The 18,217-nt window shown below is 32.0% G+C and overlaps 1 protein-coding gene and 1 long non-coding RNA gene across 3 annotated transcripts; both read right to left on the bottom strand.

Moving 5' to 3' along the window:
• Nucleotides 1-3,676: 3,676 nt before the first annotated feature.
• Nucleotides 3,677-4,891, bottom strand: LOC144562217 (uncharacterized). The gene is made up of 2 exons (XR_013514005.1): nt 4,172-4,891; nt 3,677-4,132 (listed from the first exon to the last, which is right to left on the bottom strand). It is a non-coding gene; the product is annotated as an uncharacterized LOC144562217 (long non-coding RNA).
• Nucleotides 4,892-8,486: 3,595 nt separating this feature from the next.
• On the bottom strand, nt 8,487-11,721 carry LOC144562112 (protein root UVB sensitive 2, chloroplastic-like). Of its 2 annotated transcripts, none has more exons than XM_078311275.1 (10): nt 11,628-11,721; nt 11,411-11,521; nt 11,249-11,337; nt 11,071-11,155; nt 10,921-10,980; nt 10,744-10,837; nt 10,472-10,569; nt 9,988-10,167; nt 9,387-9,509; nt 8,487-8,997 (listed from the first exon to the last, which is right to left on the bottom strand). In XM_078311275.1, exons 1-10 carry the CDS (start codon nt 11,640-11,642, stop codon nt 8,569-8,571), a joined length of 1,284 nt encoding a protein of 427 aa, XP_078167401.1. In that variant the 5' UTR covers nt 11,643-11,721; the 3' UTR covers nt 8,487-8,568. The 2 variants fall into 2 exon arrangements, with proteins under 2 accessions (XP_078167401.1, XP_078167400.1); XM_078311274.1 differs by having other exon boundaries at nt 11,622-11,678.
• Between the last annotated feature and the right edge of the window lie 6,496 nt (nt 11,722-18,217).

The raw sequence follows: 18,217 nt of genomic DNA, 5'->3' as shown, positions 1-18,217 counted from the left end.
TTGTAAATGTCCTATTATCTTATAATCTAGAGACACTACGAGAGTGCTTCAAACACATTCAATTGGTGTGTTGTATTAGGGTTCTAAATGCCCTATTATCTTGTCATCTGGTGACACTACTAGAGTGCTCCAAACAAGTTGAATTGGAGTGTTATATTAGGGTTGTAAATGCCCTATTATCTTTCCATATGGAGACACTACTAGAGTGCTCCAAACATGTTCAATTGGAGTGTTGTGTATTACTGTTGTAATTGCTCTATCATTTTGCCATATATAGAGACACTACTACAGTGGTCAAAAGACTATCAATTAGAGTGTTGTATTAGTGTTGTAAATGCCCAATTATCTTGCAATATGGAGAAACTACTAGAGTGATCCAAACTTCTTCAATTGGAGTGTTGTATTAGGGTTGTAAATGCACTATTATATTGCCATAGGGGGGCACTATTATGTTGTTCCAAACATCATCAATTGGAGTGTTTTATTAGTGTTGCAAATGCCCTATTATCTTGCCATATAAAGACACTACTAGAGTGCTCCAAAGATGTTTAATTAGAGTGTTGTACTATGGTTGTAAATGCCCTATTATCTTGCCATATAGAGGCACTACAAAAGTGCTCTAAACACCTTCAATTGTAGTGTTGTATTATGGTTGTAAATGCCCTTATTAACTTCCAATCTGGAGACACTAATGGAGTGCTCCAAACGGCTTCAATTGGAGTGTTGTATTAGGGTTCTAAATGTCATATGGAGACACTACTAGAATTCCCCAAACACCTTCAATTGGAGTGTCGTATTAGGGTTGTAAATGACCTCTTATGTTACCATTGGACACACTACTAGTGTGCTGCAAAGATAATACAATAAAAGCAATTCCCAGTATTTCAGTCCAATAAAAGCAATTTCAGTACTTAAACCCCATATTCCAGTTAAATATACTATCATAATCTGATTACCCGATTCAATACCCAATGAACCATACAAATCAAAAACACAGATTATAGACAAGTCTGATTACCTGTTAGCGATCAATTCAGAAATCCAATTCGAGTTGCAACGACTGTTCATAATCAATGCGACGTAGTCGGAATTCCAATCGGATATGAAATCAAATATTAGAATATTTATCAAAGCATTTCTTTTCATTTTCTCCAATTTTCTCTTTCTTTTTCTCTTTTTTTTCGGTTTTCATGTTTCATTTTTTTTGTTCTTCTGAATTTATCGAAAGAGATAAAGATATATAATGACATGTGGGGTCAATGGCGGTTGAAGGTTTTAACTTGAAATCTATTTTCAATATTTCTATAACTCTTGTTCAAAACCAGTATGTATCACTTAACATTTATTCAAAATTATTTGTTAATATAATAAATAATGTTGGATTGCCATAATAACTTAGGTATAACCAATCATACTTCTCTAAAACACTTGGTAAGAATCCTATTAAAATTCCAGTCATACATTTTAATTAATATTAATTCACCATAAGAAAAAAAAAATAATAAAATAGAATTACAGTTAAAACCCTAAAATTTCAGATCCACAAACCCAAAGTAAATACCTTAGCTAATAAAGTTTAATTAAAAGAAGTACACCATTGACTTAACAATATACAAAATAGCCTTAGTAATTCTTGAAATCCAATCATTCACGAAAATTTTATAAGTCCCCTAAGTAACATGTTCATAGCACACATTAATAATAATGGTTAACACTTATATACTAAAATGAACATTCATTGGTATAAAGATAGCACTAACAAAGAATACAAAGTTCCCTTTTAACTAATAAATCGCTTAAAAATCAAACACAATCAAAGAACAATTGATGCACATGTAATAAAATTTATAAATTATTTCCTACCTTTCTTTTCACAATTAGAAGGAATTTGCTTCATAACATTTAAACCTTCTCATTTTCAATGATATCCATTTATTTTATTTTCGATGATATCAATTTATTTTGTAACATCAAAACATGCAGTTACATTATTTTGTATGCTCAAGTAAAATCTTTTCATCTATTTGCAACACTTAATACCATATTTATATTATAACCTTATTATTTAAATTACCAAGTCAAGATCGAATTGAAAAAAAAATTCCTCATGGTCTAGCTAAGCGTATAAAATATTATTATCGATATGATCTACTTTTCACATGTACATATATATATACTTATTAGTTCATTTTTGTTTACCTAGAGTGAACATGTATAATGCTACCCAGCTTCTAATTATATTAATATATATTTATATTTTTTTTTTAAATCATATTGGTTTTTATTTTTCACATCTTTGTACAAGTCCAGTAACTGTTATATCACATTTAACAGCAACAATTTACTATCGCCATATATAGCCCTTATTACTAATAAGCCCCCAAAGAAAATCATATTCAATTAAAAGAAAAAATGACACATATACAATAAAATTTATAGCTTACTCATAACCTTTTTATTTTCAATTAGAAACAACCTGTTTTATAAGACTAAAATCTTTCCATTCATTTAATTACATCAATCCATTTGTCAATCACCATACAATTAAATAATTTTATATACTCGAATAATTTATTTTCAATTGTTTGTCACTACTAATTCCATACTTATTTTGTAACATTATATATATTTTTCTTTAATAATAAACAATATCCACTTCCTAACAGTATCAGTATTTATCCCTTTCTCCTCTACATGGAGGTCAGTAGGGATGATCAGTATTTATTTTCTGGAATTATCAACATTCTTTTCTTGCAAAATACCCAATTCACTTAAATTTAATTAACATTTCCTATCTTAATAATTGTAATTTAAATTTTCAGTTCAGTTGTCCCGATAAGATCTAATTAGAGAACTCTATATAAATTACCTTACTAGACATAAATTTTCACAGTTTGATCCTAAACATATTACAATCCATATAAAAGAAACAAAAATAGTACCAATACTAACTGTTATTAGTGTCTGAAAACAATACCACAATCATGAACTAAGTATATATTCTCAGAAGGAATATAAACAAAAATCTGAGATAGATATAGGAATCAGAAGTCCGTGTCACAGTGACTACTGTTAAAAATTCAATTTAACCCTTTAAAAATTATTCATAATATATACAATGTTCATTTTAACAATTTTAGTGTACTTGTATATTCAATATACTTTGATAATCAATTATTTCATATGCATATTCAAATCTATAGATTCCTTATAATTTATATTTAATAAGGCAAACCATAATACAATATAGTCCATAATATATTTTCATATAAACATACTCATGCCATGAATTCTTATAATTAATCGTCAGAACTAAACTTTCACATTCATGTCATTAGTTCATTAACAATAATATCATATATGTAACAGTTTTAAGTTTACCATATGTACCCATCTTTACATTGTTTATGATCAATAAATCTTGATAATATTCAGTTTACTTTCTATATCAATTCACTTTTTCATATTAGAGATAACGTTAACAGACCAGAAAGGAGTTCGTAAATAATACTAATAACTTAATACGATCTCACTGACGTTCACTAGATAGCTAATGGATTATTGGCACTGCATAACCATGCTCTGATACCAGCTTTGTCACACCCTCGATCCGGAGGGGCGACGATTACTACCACATCTAGTTACCATTCAATTAATTTAACATAAGGCATGGATCTTTTTATGCATTGCCAATAGCATCCATTATTTTTGCCACATCCCAATTTATTTTCAACAATTATCTGACATTTTATAGTGGATGATGCTAGAGATATATTCTCTGCACCCTGTCAGATACAATAAACCCAAATCCCATACCTTTAGGTGGCCCCACTGTCAATTATAACCCGGAAGCGTTTCTCTGACTTCGCATAATAAACCTGTAACCCACAAGGAGAAACGAGTGAGAAATAATAAATTATTTCTCAGTGCTAATTGCCACTCAGATTATTGGATTCGAAGGAAATCCATATTCAGAATGAAATCACCGCACGAGAAATTATCAGTTCAGTTCTATAATGACGAATGCAAATGCTCAATAACAGTATCCAATTGAACAACAAAAATTATATAAGTAAATCAGAACTCTAAGAATCTTATCAGAATAAATGGTTTGGGTCAAAATCTTTTAATACTTTAAGTATGGTAACGTTTGGGATCTAATCCTTATAACCACTAAGTCTGGTAACTTTTGGTTTCTTAACTTTACAATTTCTAGTCTGGTAACACTGATAGATACTATAACATGTATATGTCGTGTCAGGGCTTATACCGTTCTATCTATCCCGACACTTGATTAACGGAAACAATACGGAATCAATATCACAATACTGTCATTATCGGAAAGAAAATCAATGATAAGATAGTTACCACAGTTCATTAGTCTTACAGTCACAATTCACATTTATTCAATATCCCCTATCCAACCGGTATTGGATTCAGTTGGGGCCATTCACCATATGCGCATAAGGGTCCTGGAGTAAAGTCTAGTAGCTAGCTAGACTTTACGATATATTAATCCTTTTTCTCCACTATATGGAGGTTCAAGGATTACAGTATTTCATATTCATTCAATTCAGTCACTGTGGTCTCAATAAATCATTTACAATAAGAATCAAGCAATCAATAAACAATATCAACATGACAGTCAACGGACTTACCTGTAATTCAGTTTTAGTTGTATTGGGCTATGCATATGATGCAACAGTTCAATCAATGCAGTCAATCAAATATTCAAAATGCACAGCGAGTTACGATTTAAATTCCTAGTTATGAATCTCAGACTAATCCAATAACCTCGCACCTGATATTGTAGGGCAATAAACGAGATCACTATCAGTCTGTCCATCTTAAACATTCTGTCTCATTTGTCTTTATTGTAATTATGCCTATATCAGAATAGTATTTATTCTGATCAATACTTATAATAACTAAATATAACAAAACAATTGACGTATTATCATATTTAAATCCTAATTATTTGTTTATTCACTAAGCTTTGTTCAATATTTTATTTTATAAATATCCCTTAACATTTTATTTACATTTTAGTGTCATATAATGCTTTATAATATCAATTCATACATATAATATATCATATTTATAATCATTCCCAATCCTTGTTTAATTAAAATATCCAATTGAACCATACAAATTAAATTAAACCACCATTCAAGCATATTGAATTAAGCCACACAATTCAACATCAGTTTATGTCAGCATATTTAACCGATAATATCAATTGGGTCTAGGTTTTCAATAAAAACAGTTCCATTCCAGTTGGAATCCCCGAAAGAGGCGATTCCCAGTATTTCAGTCCAATAAAAGCAATTTCAGTACTTAAACCCCATATTCCAGTTAAATATACTATCATAATCTGATTACCCGATTCAATACCCAATGAACCATACAAATCAAAAACACAGATTATAGACAAGTCTGATTACCTGTTAGCGATCAATTCAGAAATCCAATTCGAGTTGCAACGACTGTTCATAATCAATGCGACGTAGTCGGAATTCCAATCGGATATGAAATCAAATATTAGAATATTTATCAAAGCATTTCTTTTCATTTTCTCCAATTTTCTCTTTCTTTTTCTCTCTTTTTTTTCGGTTTTCATGTTTCATTTTTTTGTTCTTCTGAATTTTACCGAAAGAGATAAAGATATATAATGACATGTGGGGTCAATGGCGGTTGAAGGTTTTACCATGCATCAGCCACGTGGAAATAATTCCACCTCATTCTTCTTTTTATTTTCTTATTATTTTTTTTAAAAGTTACCACATTTTGATTTTAACCCTTTATGTTTTCACAATTTATAAATAAGTCCAAAAGAAAATTTTCTAAAATATAATTAAAATTACCGGGTGTTACAACTGCTTACAAAATAGAGTTACAATTTTAAAAGTGTAAATTGAAAAATAGCAACATATTAACACATAAACATGTTAAAGACCTATCTAATTAGAGTGAGGCTATTGTAATATTATAAATATTACGAATTGATTCGTGCATATTCAAAATGCAAACAGTCAATTGAAATCATTAAATAACCATTCGATATGATCTATATGAAAATATACTTTAAGATATTTTTCTAGAACTTTTTTACTATTTTTTCTAGATAAATAGAAAATTATTGTTTTTGAATGATCCACAATTTTCAAATAAAGTAAATTTCTGCCTATCTAAAAAATAGTTGAATATTCTAATAAAATGCAAAATTTAGTCTCCGATCATATTGAAAATTGTTCATATGGATTGTTTGAATTTGAAAAACAGAGATAAGTGCATATTGTAGGCCGTTGTTTCAAGAAGAATCTCTTCTATAAGCATTTGTATCGTCTGTGAACATTCTTCTACAACATTCTCTGCAAACAATAAATTTTAATATTGTAAGAATTCTGCGTAAAATACGAATCATTTATTCGCTTCATGCAGCGTAAAGTCATATACAATACCATTTTTTATTTATTTATTATCGCATGAAGAAAAACTAACATGTTAATTCCTTTACCCCCATTTAATCCAAAGAATGACCACGTGCTTTAATTAGCCTCAAATGTCAACTTTTTTCCAACAGTGCTTTGATCTCTTTTCTGCTCTTTCAATGATATTTTTTGGCCCCCTACAATGCTATTTTTTGACTTGGAAATTGGAATTCCACTTTGGTACGAAATCTTCTTTCGTATTTTCTTTTTTACCAGATCAAAGTAGTCTTCTGTGGTGATCATTTATTCTTCACATCTTCTTTGCGCATTGCAATTATATATGCAATAAATTCCACAAACAGTTTCTTTATAACTTCTTTTCCTTTTTTGCTTTCTTCATCAGCTAATTGAATGATTTATTCTTATATCTATATCTAATTTATTTTTATTTATTTTTTTATTTTCTGTATTCCTCTATAATAACATGCCCCAAAATAACAATAGGGAAAATTAATCAAACTTGATATTTCTTTCCAATAAAATGTTCAGAAGTTATATTTCTGTTCACCACAAGTAGGTAGTAGGGCTGGCAAAAAAAATTGAGGTTCGTGATTCGATTCGGTTTGATTCGAGTTTAATTCAATTCGAAATGAGTTCGAATTGAAACGAACCAAACCAGGTTCGGTTCGGAATTAATTCAAACCTAGTCTGGTTCGATCGAAATATGTTCGTGATTTTTTTGTGGTTCGAATCTCATAAAATCACCGGCCATCCATTTACCTGATGAAATTAAAATTCAAGATAGAGAGTCATAATTTAACTTAGCCGACACTCCCTCGCTCTCAAATCTCAATAACCTAGTTCTCTCTCCACCTCTCCCTAACTCACTCTCCATCTAGCTATAAAATCTAGCCGACGCTCTCGGCGACTGGCTGTCTCTCCGGCTGTCACTCCTCTCTCCGGTCTAGATGACTGTCTCTCCTCTCTCTTCGGTCGTCTCTCATAGTTCATACCAGGAAAGTCATCTCTGATGTATTTTTTCATGAATAATTTTTCAACTTAAAAACACTTATTTCGTAGTTCATACCGGTAAAAGAAAGTCATGTGAATTTTGTCCAGCGAGAAAAAAATAATGTATAAACTACCGGTATAACTAGGGCTGTTAAAAAATAATTTAGTTCGTGATTCGATCGGGTTCGATTCGAAAAATGTGTAGTTCGCATTTATTTTGATTTGAAATGGGTTCGGTTCGAAATTAATTCAAACCAAACTCAAACCTAAGGTAAGTTCGGTTCGGTTCGTTGCCACCCCTAGTAGGTAGTGTAACATGCCTGCTTCACACATTACTGATTTTAAAATTAAAAGTATTAAAACCTAACTAATACCAGATGAGTTTTAAGTCATTTTGAATTTATATCTCAGTGAACACAATATGTATGATGAGAGAAAAAAACTGAAATTTTTTAGTTACCACCTCAATATTTCAAAATTCTGAAAACCATTGATTTCTAAAAAATTGAAAACTTACTACGTGCAGACCCTGATGCTGCGCATGAGTGTCTTCTGTTTCAATTCAATTTGAGCTAAATTTGATGCTTTTCATATGGTGGGACCCACGAAATTCATATGCAGCACCAAGCTACTCACTTGTTAATAGAGTGGGAAAAATGGCACCGCGGAGCCGGCTCCATTACAGTACGGCACGTCACGTGTTACTGTTCCGTACCATGACCTCTTGACATTTTGGTCACGGCACGTAATCACGCGAGTCACGTGTAATTAGGACCGTTAGGTCTTAATCACATGGTGAATCTTGAAAAAATAGTTAAACGTGAGAAACGTGACTCGCGTGCCATGACCACCCCTTGACATTTTGGTCACGACACGGCACGGGTCACGACACGGCACGTTTTTTCCACTCTACGTGTTAACATGTGAATTTTGTAGAAATCAATGGTAAGGTCAGAATTTTGAAATGTTGAGGCAGTAACTTGAAAAATTGCGCGAGAGAAAAGTACGGTAATTGTTCAAATAAAAGAAAAAAGACTTGTATCGTGCATCAAAAATTTTGAATAAAAATCAAACAATACAACATTCCTACAATTTTGTCATCGCCATTTTAACAAATTAAACATGTTTAGTATGAAAATCGTATTCTATTACCATCCAAAAATTGGTCTGTATGCCAACCTCTACTCTTCACTTGAGAAATAAAGGAAGGGAAAATCTTTACCATCTTTTCACGCGCCTCGTGTAAAATTTCATCTTCCGAACTCGAAGCAACGGATTTCTCCATTTCAGCAGCAAAAGCTGCAACAAGCCACCCCCTCAGCGCATCCTCTCCAGTTCCATTCACCTCCAATACCATGTAACTCGTCTTGCCTTTTTGGTTTATGAAAAACTTTTCATTGGAAAAAGCTTCTTTCAATCTGTTAATGCTCCTCTGGTTCAAGCTCTCACAAAGGGGTTTACCAACTTTTACATTCCCAGCTTCTTCTATTAACCTGTCAGGGATGATTAGGTTCTCACGGTATCGCAAGTCGGCCGGGTTTGAGACTGTACCGCTCTGACAAACATAAAAGCAAGTAGTATGAAGTGATTGCTCATCATTTATAGGAGATCATAGTCCAAAGATCAAGTTAATCCAACTTATGAAGCCCCACTTAACACTCATTTGTGCAATTAAGTTCCCTCTGTATGATTACCTTATCATTATCCGATTTAGTCTCAACTAGCACTAAAAAAGGTCCGATTCCACAAAATGTAGCCTGAATTAACCCCCATTTGTTCCATTAGACACCAAACAATTAATTCTATATTTTTAATACATAGAGCCACTTGACTGGTACAATAGGTACATCAAGTGTATTGATCTGAATCCAACTTTCCCTTGGGTTGTAATATTGACAATGGATCAGATCATGCTTTCATACATCTTTTGTACCTAGTTTGTACCTTGATGAAATCTGCTACAATCATGGCCGTTCGTTGCGGATTGAGAGTGTTGAGGGGTATCGCTTTCATCTCTTGTGTTACTCCATAGATATGCAAGGCTGAAAGCAACGGCCCCACAATCATCTAAAACATAATATATAAAAATATTAAAAACAGGTTAGAATATTAACAAGGGGAATTTCTCTAATGGCTGTTTGCATAAATACCCTACAGAAGAATTTCTAGTGTACACCTGCTTGTGACCATGCAAAATGTATATTAGTGGTAAAAAAAACCTGACAAATAATAAAGAATCTATTTGCCCAACCTTAACAGTTACATCGAGAGACATTCAAAGTGATCTTCCTTCCTCGCCATACTACCCGAAGGAGGAATTTTGTCTTTTTTTTTAAAGAAACACAGAGAGCAGGGGTATATGTGATAGTTCTGATTTTGATGGGTCAAGCATAAATTTAATGTTTTAGGGCTCCAAATCAAATTATTACTAAAGGATGACATTTGCATCAGTAGCCTTGGATTTCAAAAAATAATGGTATAATTGTAGGTCGCCTGGCACCAACATACCAGTACTATAAATAATCTCGTAATATGGATAACATACCTTGCCTTGCATGGTGGAGCAAACAGTAGATGCAAGCAGAATGCCGGCACCAATACCAAGCATATCGAAAAGGGTAGATATAGCCTCTCCTTTTGCAAATATATCACTCAGGTTTCCCTCTTTTGCAAAAGATGAATATATAGGTAGTCTTGTTGCTCTAGCTGCCACCACTGCCATCCCCTGAGAAAATGGAGAAAGGATTTATTTTTTATTTTTTTTGTGAAATAGGAAAAATCAAATTTTACCCTTTCCAAAACTCAACAAACAAATTTGGCACATTTGTCCTAGAGACATATAAGAGATAACTCTCCAAATACCAAATCCTGTAATATCTTCTTCAAGGGGCATGTTTGAAACAAAACAGACAGATAGGTGCTAAATTAAAGGTACTATAAAAAAAATCATGATATATTACACAGAATATCCCCACTGAAAGCTGAGCACAATCAAAAAGAAAAAATGTAATAAAAACTAAACTTGTTACCTTGGCAAAATTTCCCAATCCAGCCATCTCAAGAAAAAGCTTAGGGCATAGTGGTGAAATAACCTCCAACCCAGTACCAAGGTCGTATAACACATCAGCTAGAAAACCAATTTGAAAGAAAAATCCTCAAGTAACTAATTAAGTAAAATTGCAAAGAGATTATAACGCAGTACCAAGGTCAACTAGCATTGCATTATGATTTATTATCAACGGTTTTAAATACGTGAGACCCACAAGAAACAAACAACTACTCTCAGGCGGGGGGGGGTTACCAATTATTCGCCAGGTCTTAGGCTCTGAGTCCATTCGTGCACCCATGCTACTACATATGAGTTTTCCAGCATGTTGCATTCCATCTTTCAGAATCTAAGTATATCAGAGACAAAATAGTATGAATCCAAGAGATAGATTTCAATAATTGATTCTTCATCTTAAATTATTACGCTTACCCAGCTGACGGCTGTTGCTTGCGCAGGTGTCGGTCTCAATCCTGCAGCAAATAACAGAGACTGAGCCAGAGCTCACATTGATTTGTTAGTAGGAAAAGAGTGAAAGTAGAAAAGCTATATAAATATTAAGCATTTAAAACATTAATTGACCTGAGTAGAAAGAACAGACAAGGCAGCACTAGAGAAATGCTGTAGAACCCGAAATTGTGTGTAAGTCAAGTACCCCTCATTCACACTAAAATTTATTTTTCATGATATGTTAACAGATTTTTAGACCTATGGTGACATCAATTTTAATAAATATGAAAGCATAAATTGATACATGTACCTGTATGGGTAACCCGAAGGAAAGAATTTGTTCAAAAATGACTCTACCAATCTCTGATGCAAAGGTCTTGTATCTTTCAATGTTTTAACCTACAATTCAAATTGCAACACCATGAAATTAGAAAATTGAGAAAACAAAGTAATTAGGTGCGAGATTACTTACACAGAGGCGACCATCAGAAGCAAAGCTACAGTGTTGCGAGACAGAACCAGATAATTCCAACCAGAAACCAGGCGCCTCTTTCTTCTTCACTGGAGCTGGTGGAATTTTTCGCTGAAGTGACCAAATACACAAAGAGCGAACAACTGTTAAGATGAGAAAGAGAATTGTTTTCCACATAAACTACTGAAAAAAAGTAAAATAAAGCGAGTACCTTTACCAGTAGAGAATCCATTGAAGTGTCTGAGGAAGAAACTGAAAAGATGGAACTCGCGGCGCGAAGAAACGAAGGTTTTTGCTTATCTTGAGCTTGCAAATTTTTTTATGGATCAAAACTTGTTATTCTTTGACAGCCCAACAATAAAATAAATTTTCTTGGGCCGGATATTAGATCATTTAAAGTAGGCCCATTTTAGTCCGTATAAAAGGAACATTTATTGGGCTGGATCAAATTGGACCGGTTGAGCGAGCCCACATATGTAGGTCGAAGCGTAAAATTAACAAAACTGAGATTGGGGATTAACAAAACTTATTTATTTAACAATAATAATCAATAAAAATATTAGTAAAATTAAAAAAATTTAGTCTAGAGAGTTATGCATTAAATTTGATGAATCGAAGAATGACGGTTCATTTGCAAAATTAATTAATCAATATTATCAAAATTAGTGTCCTCTGTGGTACTGCACGAGATAAAGTTTATTTCGATCAAGCGATTGTTTTACGGTTACATTTGTGTCAGATTAAACGAACGATTCGGATCTCATTTTACACGGTATGGTATTCCTATGGGGTCTAAATCTTCTAAAGTAACACAAAATTTGAATTTAATTTTGATCGGATGAATTCGCAGGACTCCTTTAACATTTGTGCAAATTGATCGGATGGTACCAATTCAAACACAAACTCTGAGTTACTCGAGAAAATCTGAATCCATTGCATCAAGGTTCTAAATGGTTAGCTATAGCTACGCACTAGTTGCATTTTTTTTTTCGGACCTCAAAAGCTATAACGCTATTAACTGTTTTTTTTTATAGTAATTCTAAACAATTAACTACAATTGCACTATAATTTTTTCGATCCTTAAAAGCTATAACACTGTGATCGCTATTTAAAACCTTGATTGGAGTGCATCTCAATTCTTCATCTTGTTTATTGTTAGATGTGACACCATTTCCTATCCTGAGTCTTGAGACAATAATTAGTTGTTGATACCTCCAACTAAAACCTGTCCCCCACCATGTGATTCCTCTGGCTTGTCATGAATCATGATGGGTAAGCAGCAAGCTCATTTATTTGTACTCTGTCTCTGTGACTTGTTTATTGTTTTCCCTGGTGGTAATTTACAAAATTTGTTCCAATGTATGTAAGTAAAACAATATCTAGTTGGAGCATAGGAAACACTGTCATGTGAGCACTAGTATAAGAAATGGAGCGCCTCAGATATTAGTTGGATAGCTTATATCCGAGGAGGTAATAGTATAGTATGGATAGCTTGTAAGAAATGGAGCATAGTATGTATCTTTATATTCAAGAGGTTTTAATATCTCATACTTTACATATCTTATCATATCTCATATTTTATATTTTTATTTTGAAAATTCAAACTGTTGATCCGAACCGCCCAACATAATATTTATACTAAAATATATCTGGAGATGAAATTTTATAATTTTTGAAAATTTTCACTATTTTTTAAGATAGGTACAAAATCACTGTCTTTAACGGTCCAAAGACAGTGATTTTGTACCTATCTTAAAAAATAGTAAAAAAATTTAAAAATTATAAAATTTCATTCATAATCATATTTTAGTATCGATATCATGTTGAACGGTTCAGATTGACAATTTAGACTTTGAAAACAAAGATATAAAATATGAAATATGATGATGTTGAAATGTACGAGGCATTGGAACCATCCTCTTTATATCCTTACAAGCGTAAATTGTCATGTATTATAGTAAGCACATTTAATATGATAGAGTCTTTAGATGCCAAAATAAATCCGTTACATGTAATTTTTATTTTTGCTGCATGCACTAAAAAAATTATGGCTTTTCGATTTTATATTTATATGAATTAATAAATTGAAAAATCAACATCCAAAATTATCCACAAAATGTATTTTTACAAATTCTTTAATTACAATCAAATAAAGTTAAAATATCATAATTATTTACATATGCACAGGGAAAATAATGTAATACAAATTTTTTTTGGATTTTGAGTTTTAGTGGTTTTAGTGGTGATCGTGACGTTCTAATCGACTTTGTCTCCTCTGAAAAAAAAAATTATCTATGTTTGGATGTTTGATTTGTAATTCGGGTTAAATTTAGAGTTAAAATTAAAATATTTTTATTGGTAATTAGAATTATAGGTTAGAGAAACATAAATTACAAGTCAAAGTATTGGAATGTATAAGTTTAAACATTATTTTTTTTATCGAGTATCTAATTAATTAATGAGTTTAAACTCGATGAGCTATTCAAATCTGATTTGATATTTTTTTTGCCCTGTAATAAAAATTTTGAATCCGCCTCTGAACCTTTGAATCAAAAAAAAGGATAAGGCTAAGGTGCTATGTGTTGCATAGAGACCTACGGTGTTACGGCTCAATATTTGAGTTTTTAAAATCAAAACGGTCGATCCGAACCGTTCATCTTGTTCTCCATATTAATATGTGTTTGGAGACCAAATTTTACATTTTTTTGAAAAAATTTTACTATATTTTTATATAGGTAGAAAATCAAATATTTGAATGGTGCAGAATTTTTTAGATCAACTGATTTTCTACCTATCTAAACAAATAGTAAAAAAAAATTTCAAAAAATGTAAAATTTGGTCTCCAAACACATATTAATATAGAGAACAAGATGAACAGTTTGAATCAACCGTTTGAATTTTGAAAACTCAAATATTAAACCATAGTACCGTAGGTCTCTATGCAACCCATAGCAACTTAGTCATACCCAAAAAATATATATATATAAGTTATCGTGTTCATTCCGTACAAAAATAATATGCCGGTGAATATACTCCGGGAATAAAGCTTGTTTCCAACTTTCCATTTAATACAACGATTCCCATTTTCCAATCCCTGTTTTGGATGACATTTTGCATCCAGTTTTGGATGAGAGCAATCACCACAAAGGGGGACCTACTAAACACGTGACATTTGGTGACAAATTAACTACCAGCGCACCACCACCACTAGCAGCACAAATGTTGTTGACAGGTCCACAGCACAAAGGTTCGTTTTCAATTTTCATCCGTACCTTCTTCGGTACTAAAGTTCTTAAAGTTTTAAAGTGACGAGACATTTTTGACAGCTGGAATGCAGAGAGCATTATCTCCTCTTTCTGAATTCGGATCAGATAAAGCTTTCTGATTATATAATGTTAGATATGATATCATATCATATCAACCATTCAATAATCAATGTAACTTTGTATGAATTTTAAAGAGAGCCTTCTTAGATATAGGGTATTAATACTGGGGCGGGTACGGGTACGGGTATCCCGGGTATACCCGGGTAGGGTACGGGTACGTCTCGGATACGGGTAGGTCGGGTAGGTCGGGTAGGACGGGTATAAGGGTAAGGGTATCTCAGGTATATTTTTCAAAAACCATACCCTACCTGTCCTATACCCGTACCCGTGTACCCTTGACGGGTAGGGCGGGTACGGGTATTTTTTTTTTTTTTTTGCTGTTTTTTTTTCTGGTTTTTTTTTTTGCCGTTTTTTTTCTAGTTTTTTGTTGGTTTTTTTCTGGTTTTTTGCTGGTTTTTTTGTTAGTTTTTTCTGTTTTTTTTTGGAGGGAAATACATAATTTTTGAATTTTGAATTCGGATGAACAGTACTCGGATACGAGTATAGTCGGATACGGGTAAACTCGGGTAGGGTATGGTCGGGTATTAGTCCAAAAAAACGGGTCCGGTCCGGTTTATGCCCGTACCCGAGTACCCGACCCATATCCGGGCTCAGGCACGGATAACCCGGGCGGCGGGCACGGGCGGGTATGGTCGGGTATACCCGACCCGGGTATTGTTAATCCACTACTTAGATATGAATATGATATGATTTCATCCGTACCGTCTTCGGCAAAAAAGTGTTAAAGTTATCAGAAACTTTTGACAGCTGGAATGCAGAGAGCATTATCTCTTCTTTCTGATTTCGGTTCAGATAAAGGTTTCTGATTATATAACGTTAGATATGATATTAAGAATCACCAAGTTCAAAATGTTTCTTTTAGTCTTCGGAATAAATGATTTGGTTTTTTTATTTTTAAAATTCAAACAGTCAATTCAAACCGTTAGATGTTTAATCTATATTAAAATGTATTTGGAGACCAAATTTTACATTTTTTGAGATTTTTTAACTATTTATTAAGATGGTTTGAAAATTATTAATAAAAACAACGAATTTTAAGCCATCTTAGTAAGTAGTAAAAAGTTTCCAAAATATGTAAAATTTGGTCTTCAATTACATTTTAATATAAATTGAACATCTAACTGTTTGAATCGACTGTTTAGACTTTGAAAATCGAAAAACTGAGTCGTTTGTTTCGAGGGCTAGAAAACAATGTTTTAAGCTCAGCCATTCTCATATGATATCATATCAACCATTCAATATAAATTTGTATGAATTTTAAAGAGAACCTTCTTAAAAAAAATTAATTTAAATTTTTTTGTATTGTTGTTAACTTGTTATATAATAAATATGTAGTAACTTAATTTACAATTATTTGTTTTTTATTTTGTATTTTCGCAATTAATTTGAATATGAATTACGATTACTTCAAGTTTTAAGTTTGTTTAAATAGAGATGCTCTTAGAGAAGTTTTATGGCACAAATCTGAAGTGTTATACCTTTTACTTTTCAGACAATTTTTCTTCATTATTTGTTAACACATCTCTTCACTTGTTAATTTGTTTGTTTTTTTTTACTATTTATTAAGATAGGTACGAAAATTTAATGGTCTAAAAGCAACAATTTTATAAAATACTTAATAGATAGTAAGAAAAATTAAAAAATATAAAATTTGATCTACAAGCACATTTTAATATATCCATAATGTTGAATAGTTTGAATTTACTGTTTGAACCCTGAAAACTTTAAAACTATAGAATATAATTCGGTGTCATTAAAAAGAGTGGAAGTGAATTCCTCCTCTTTTAAAAATTGTATCATATTATGTCCAATACATTTCATATTATGAACTATGCAGCAAAAATTATTCTCAAAATTATTTTATATTGTGTCCAACACATATCACATTTGTATTTCATAAAAGAATATATCGTAATAAAAACTAAACTAGAAATTGCGGCCATTTTTTTAATATCTTTAAAAAAAAGAAAATTTAAAAGATGCCCTTTGATTTAATTTTTTTTTATAAATGCCCTGACCGTCTGGCCCATGGGCGGCCCAAAACACAAGCGGACCGCCCGTGGGACGGGCGGTCCTCTTTTTTTTTTTTAGAGATCTTAGTATTTTGATTTAAATAATTTTGTAAAGAAAAAGTTTTATTGTTTAGAGTGTATGCCAAAAAATAAGACATTTGATATATTTATGAAGTGATGTCGTAACTCTTTGTAACTTTGATTTTATTTTTTTTATTTTTCTTATTTTTTTTGGTGAACTTTGATTTTATTTGTCAGTTGGATATCACAAGTCTAAATATAACACTAATTAAGGACTTGACCATTATTAAAAAAATTTCAAGCTCTGACAGCTTATTGATCTTCTTCTCTTTTTCTGATTTTTTGAATATTTTTACTATTTATTAAGATGGTTTGAAAATTACTGTTTTTGAATGCCTACCGTCGAACGAAAACTTAAACTGGATTTTTGAGGCCCTAAACGACGTTTTTTTGAGATTCTGATGCTTCAAATATGATGATGCTTGAGGTTCTCCTGGCAAAATTGTATCTGTCTCGTCCTCCCCTTTCTGAAAAGTGCTCATACGCGTAAATCCGACTTTTCTAGCCAAAGTTATGGTTGTTTAAAGTTTTTTCAAAAATTAAACTTTGGAAATTCACAACTAACTATAGAAAAATTCAAATAAGTTGAAATTTATATCAATTGTGTGTATTTTTTAATACTCTGCATGCTGGTGCAATCACTTTTGTAGTTTAGTCCCTGTATCAATTCATACTTGCTGATTTACCAGCAAATGTCAAATTTGATATTTTTAGTGCATTGCATTATACCAGTGGCCTTTGCCTAGTGCTTGGCTGCTGAGTTTGGACTTGGTACCATACCAGAGATCAGTCTAGGATACTTTGTGCATGGACAGAGATCTAATTTGATGTTTGAACATATTTTAGTAGATCTAAACTACTGTTTTAGTACCATAAATAAAGAGAAGAAGATCAACAAGCTGTCAGAGCTTGGAAATTTTTGAATAGGGGTCAAGTCCTTAATTAGTGTTATATTTAAACTTGTGATATCCAACTGACAAATAAAATCAAAGTTCACCAAAAAAATAAAAAAATAAAAAAAATAAAATCAAAGTTATAAAGAGTTACGACATCATTTCATAAATATATCAAATGTCTTATTTTTTGGTATACACTCTAAACAAGAAAACTTTTTCTTCACAAAATTATTTAAATCAAAATACTAAGATCTCTAAAAAAAAAAAAAAAAAAAAGAGGGCCACCCGTCCCACGGGCGGTCCGCTTGTGTTTTGGGCCGCCCGCCCGTGGACTAGGCAGTCAGGGCATTTATAAAAAAAAAATTAAATCGGAGGGCATTTTTAAAATTTTCTTTTTTTTAAGGGTATTAAAAAAAATGGCCGTAGAAATTG

This window comes from Carex rostrata, chromosome 11, assembly GCF_964058835.1.
Source record: "Carex rostrata chromosome 11, lpCarRost1.2, whole genome shotgun sequence".
Taxonomy (NCBI): domain Eukaryota; kingdom Viridiplantae; phylum Streptophyta; class Magnoliopsida; order Poales; family Cyperaceae; genus Carex; species Carex rostrata.
The sequence above is the reverse complement of the archived record's forward strand: the minus strand, read 5'-3'. Positions and strand labels throughout refer to the sequence as shown.

Coding starts and splice junctions, on each gene's coding strand:
- LOC144562112 (XM_078311274.1), bottom strand. CDS start 11,642: ATGGATTCTCTACTGGTAAAG. Junction 10,570..10,743: donor TAAGACCTGGCGAATAATTG/GTAACCCCCCCC, acceptor TTGGTTTTCTAG/CTGATGTGTTATACGACCTT. Junction 9,510..9,987: donor GCTCCACCATGCAAGGCAAG/GTATGTTATCCA, acceptor ATTATGTTTTAG/ATGATTGTGGGGCCGTTGCT.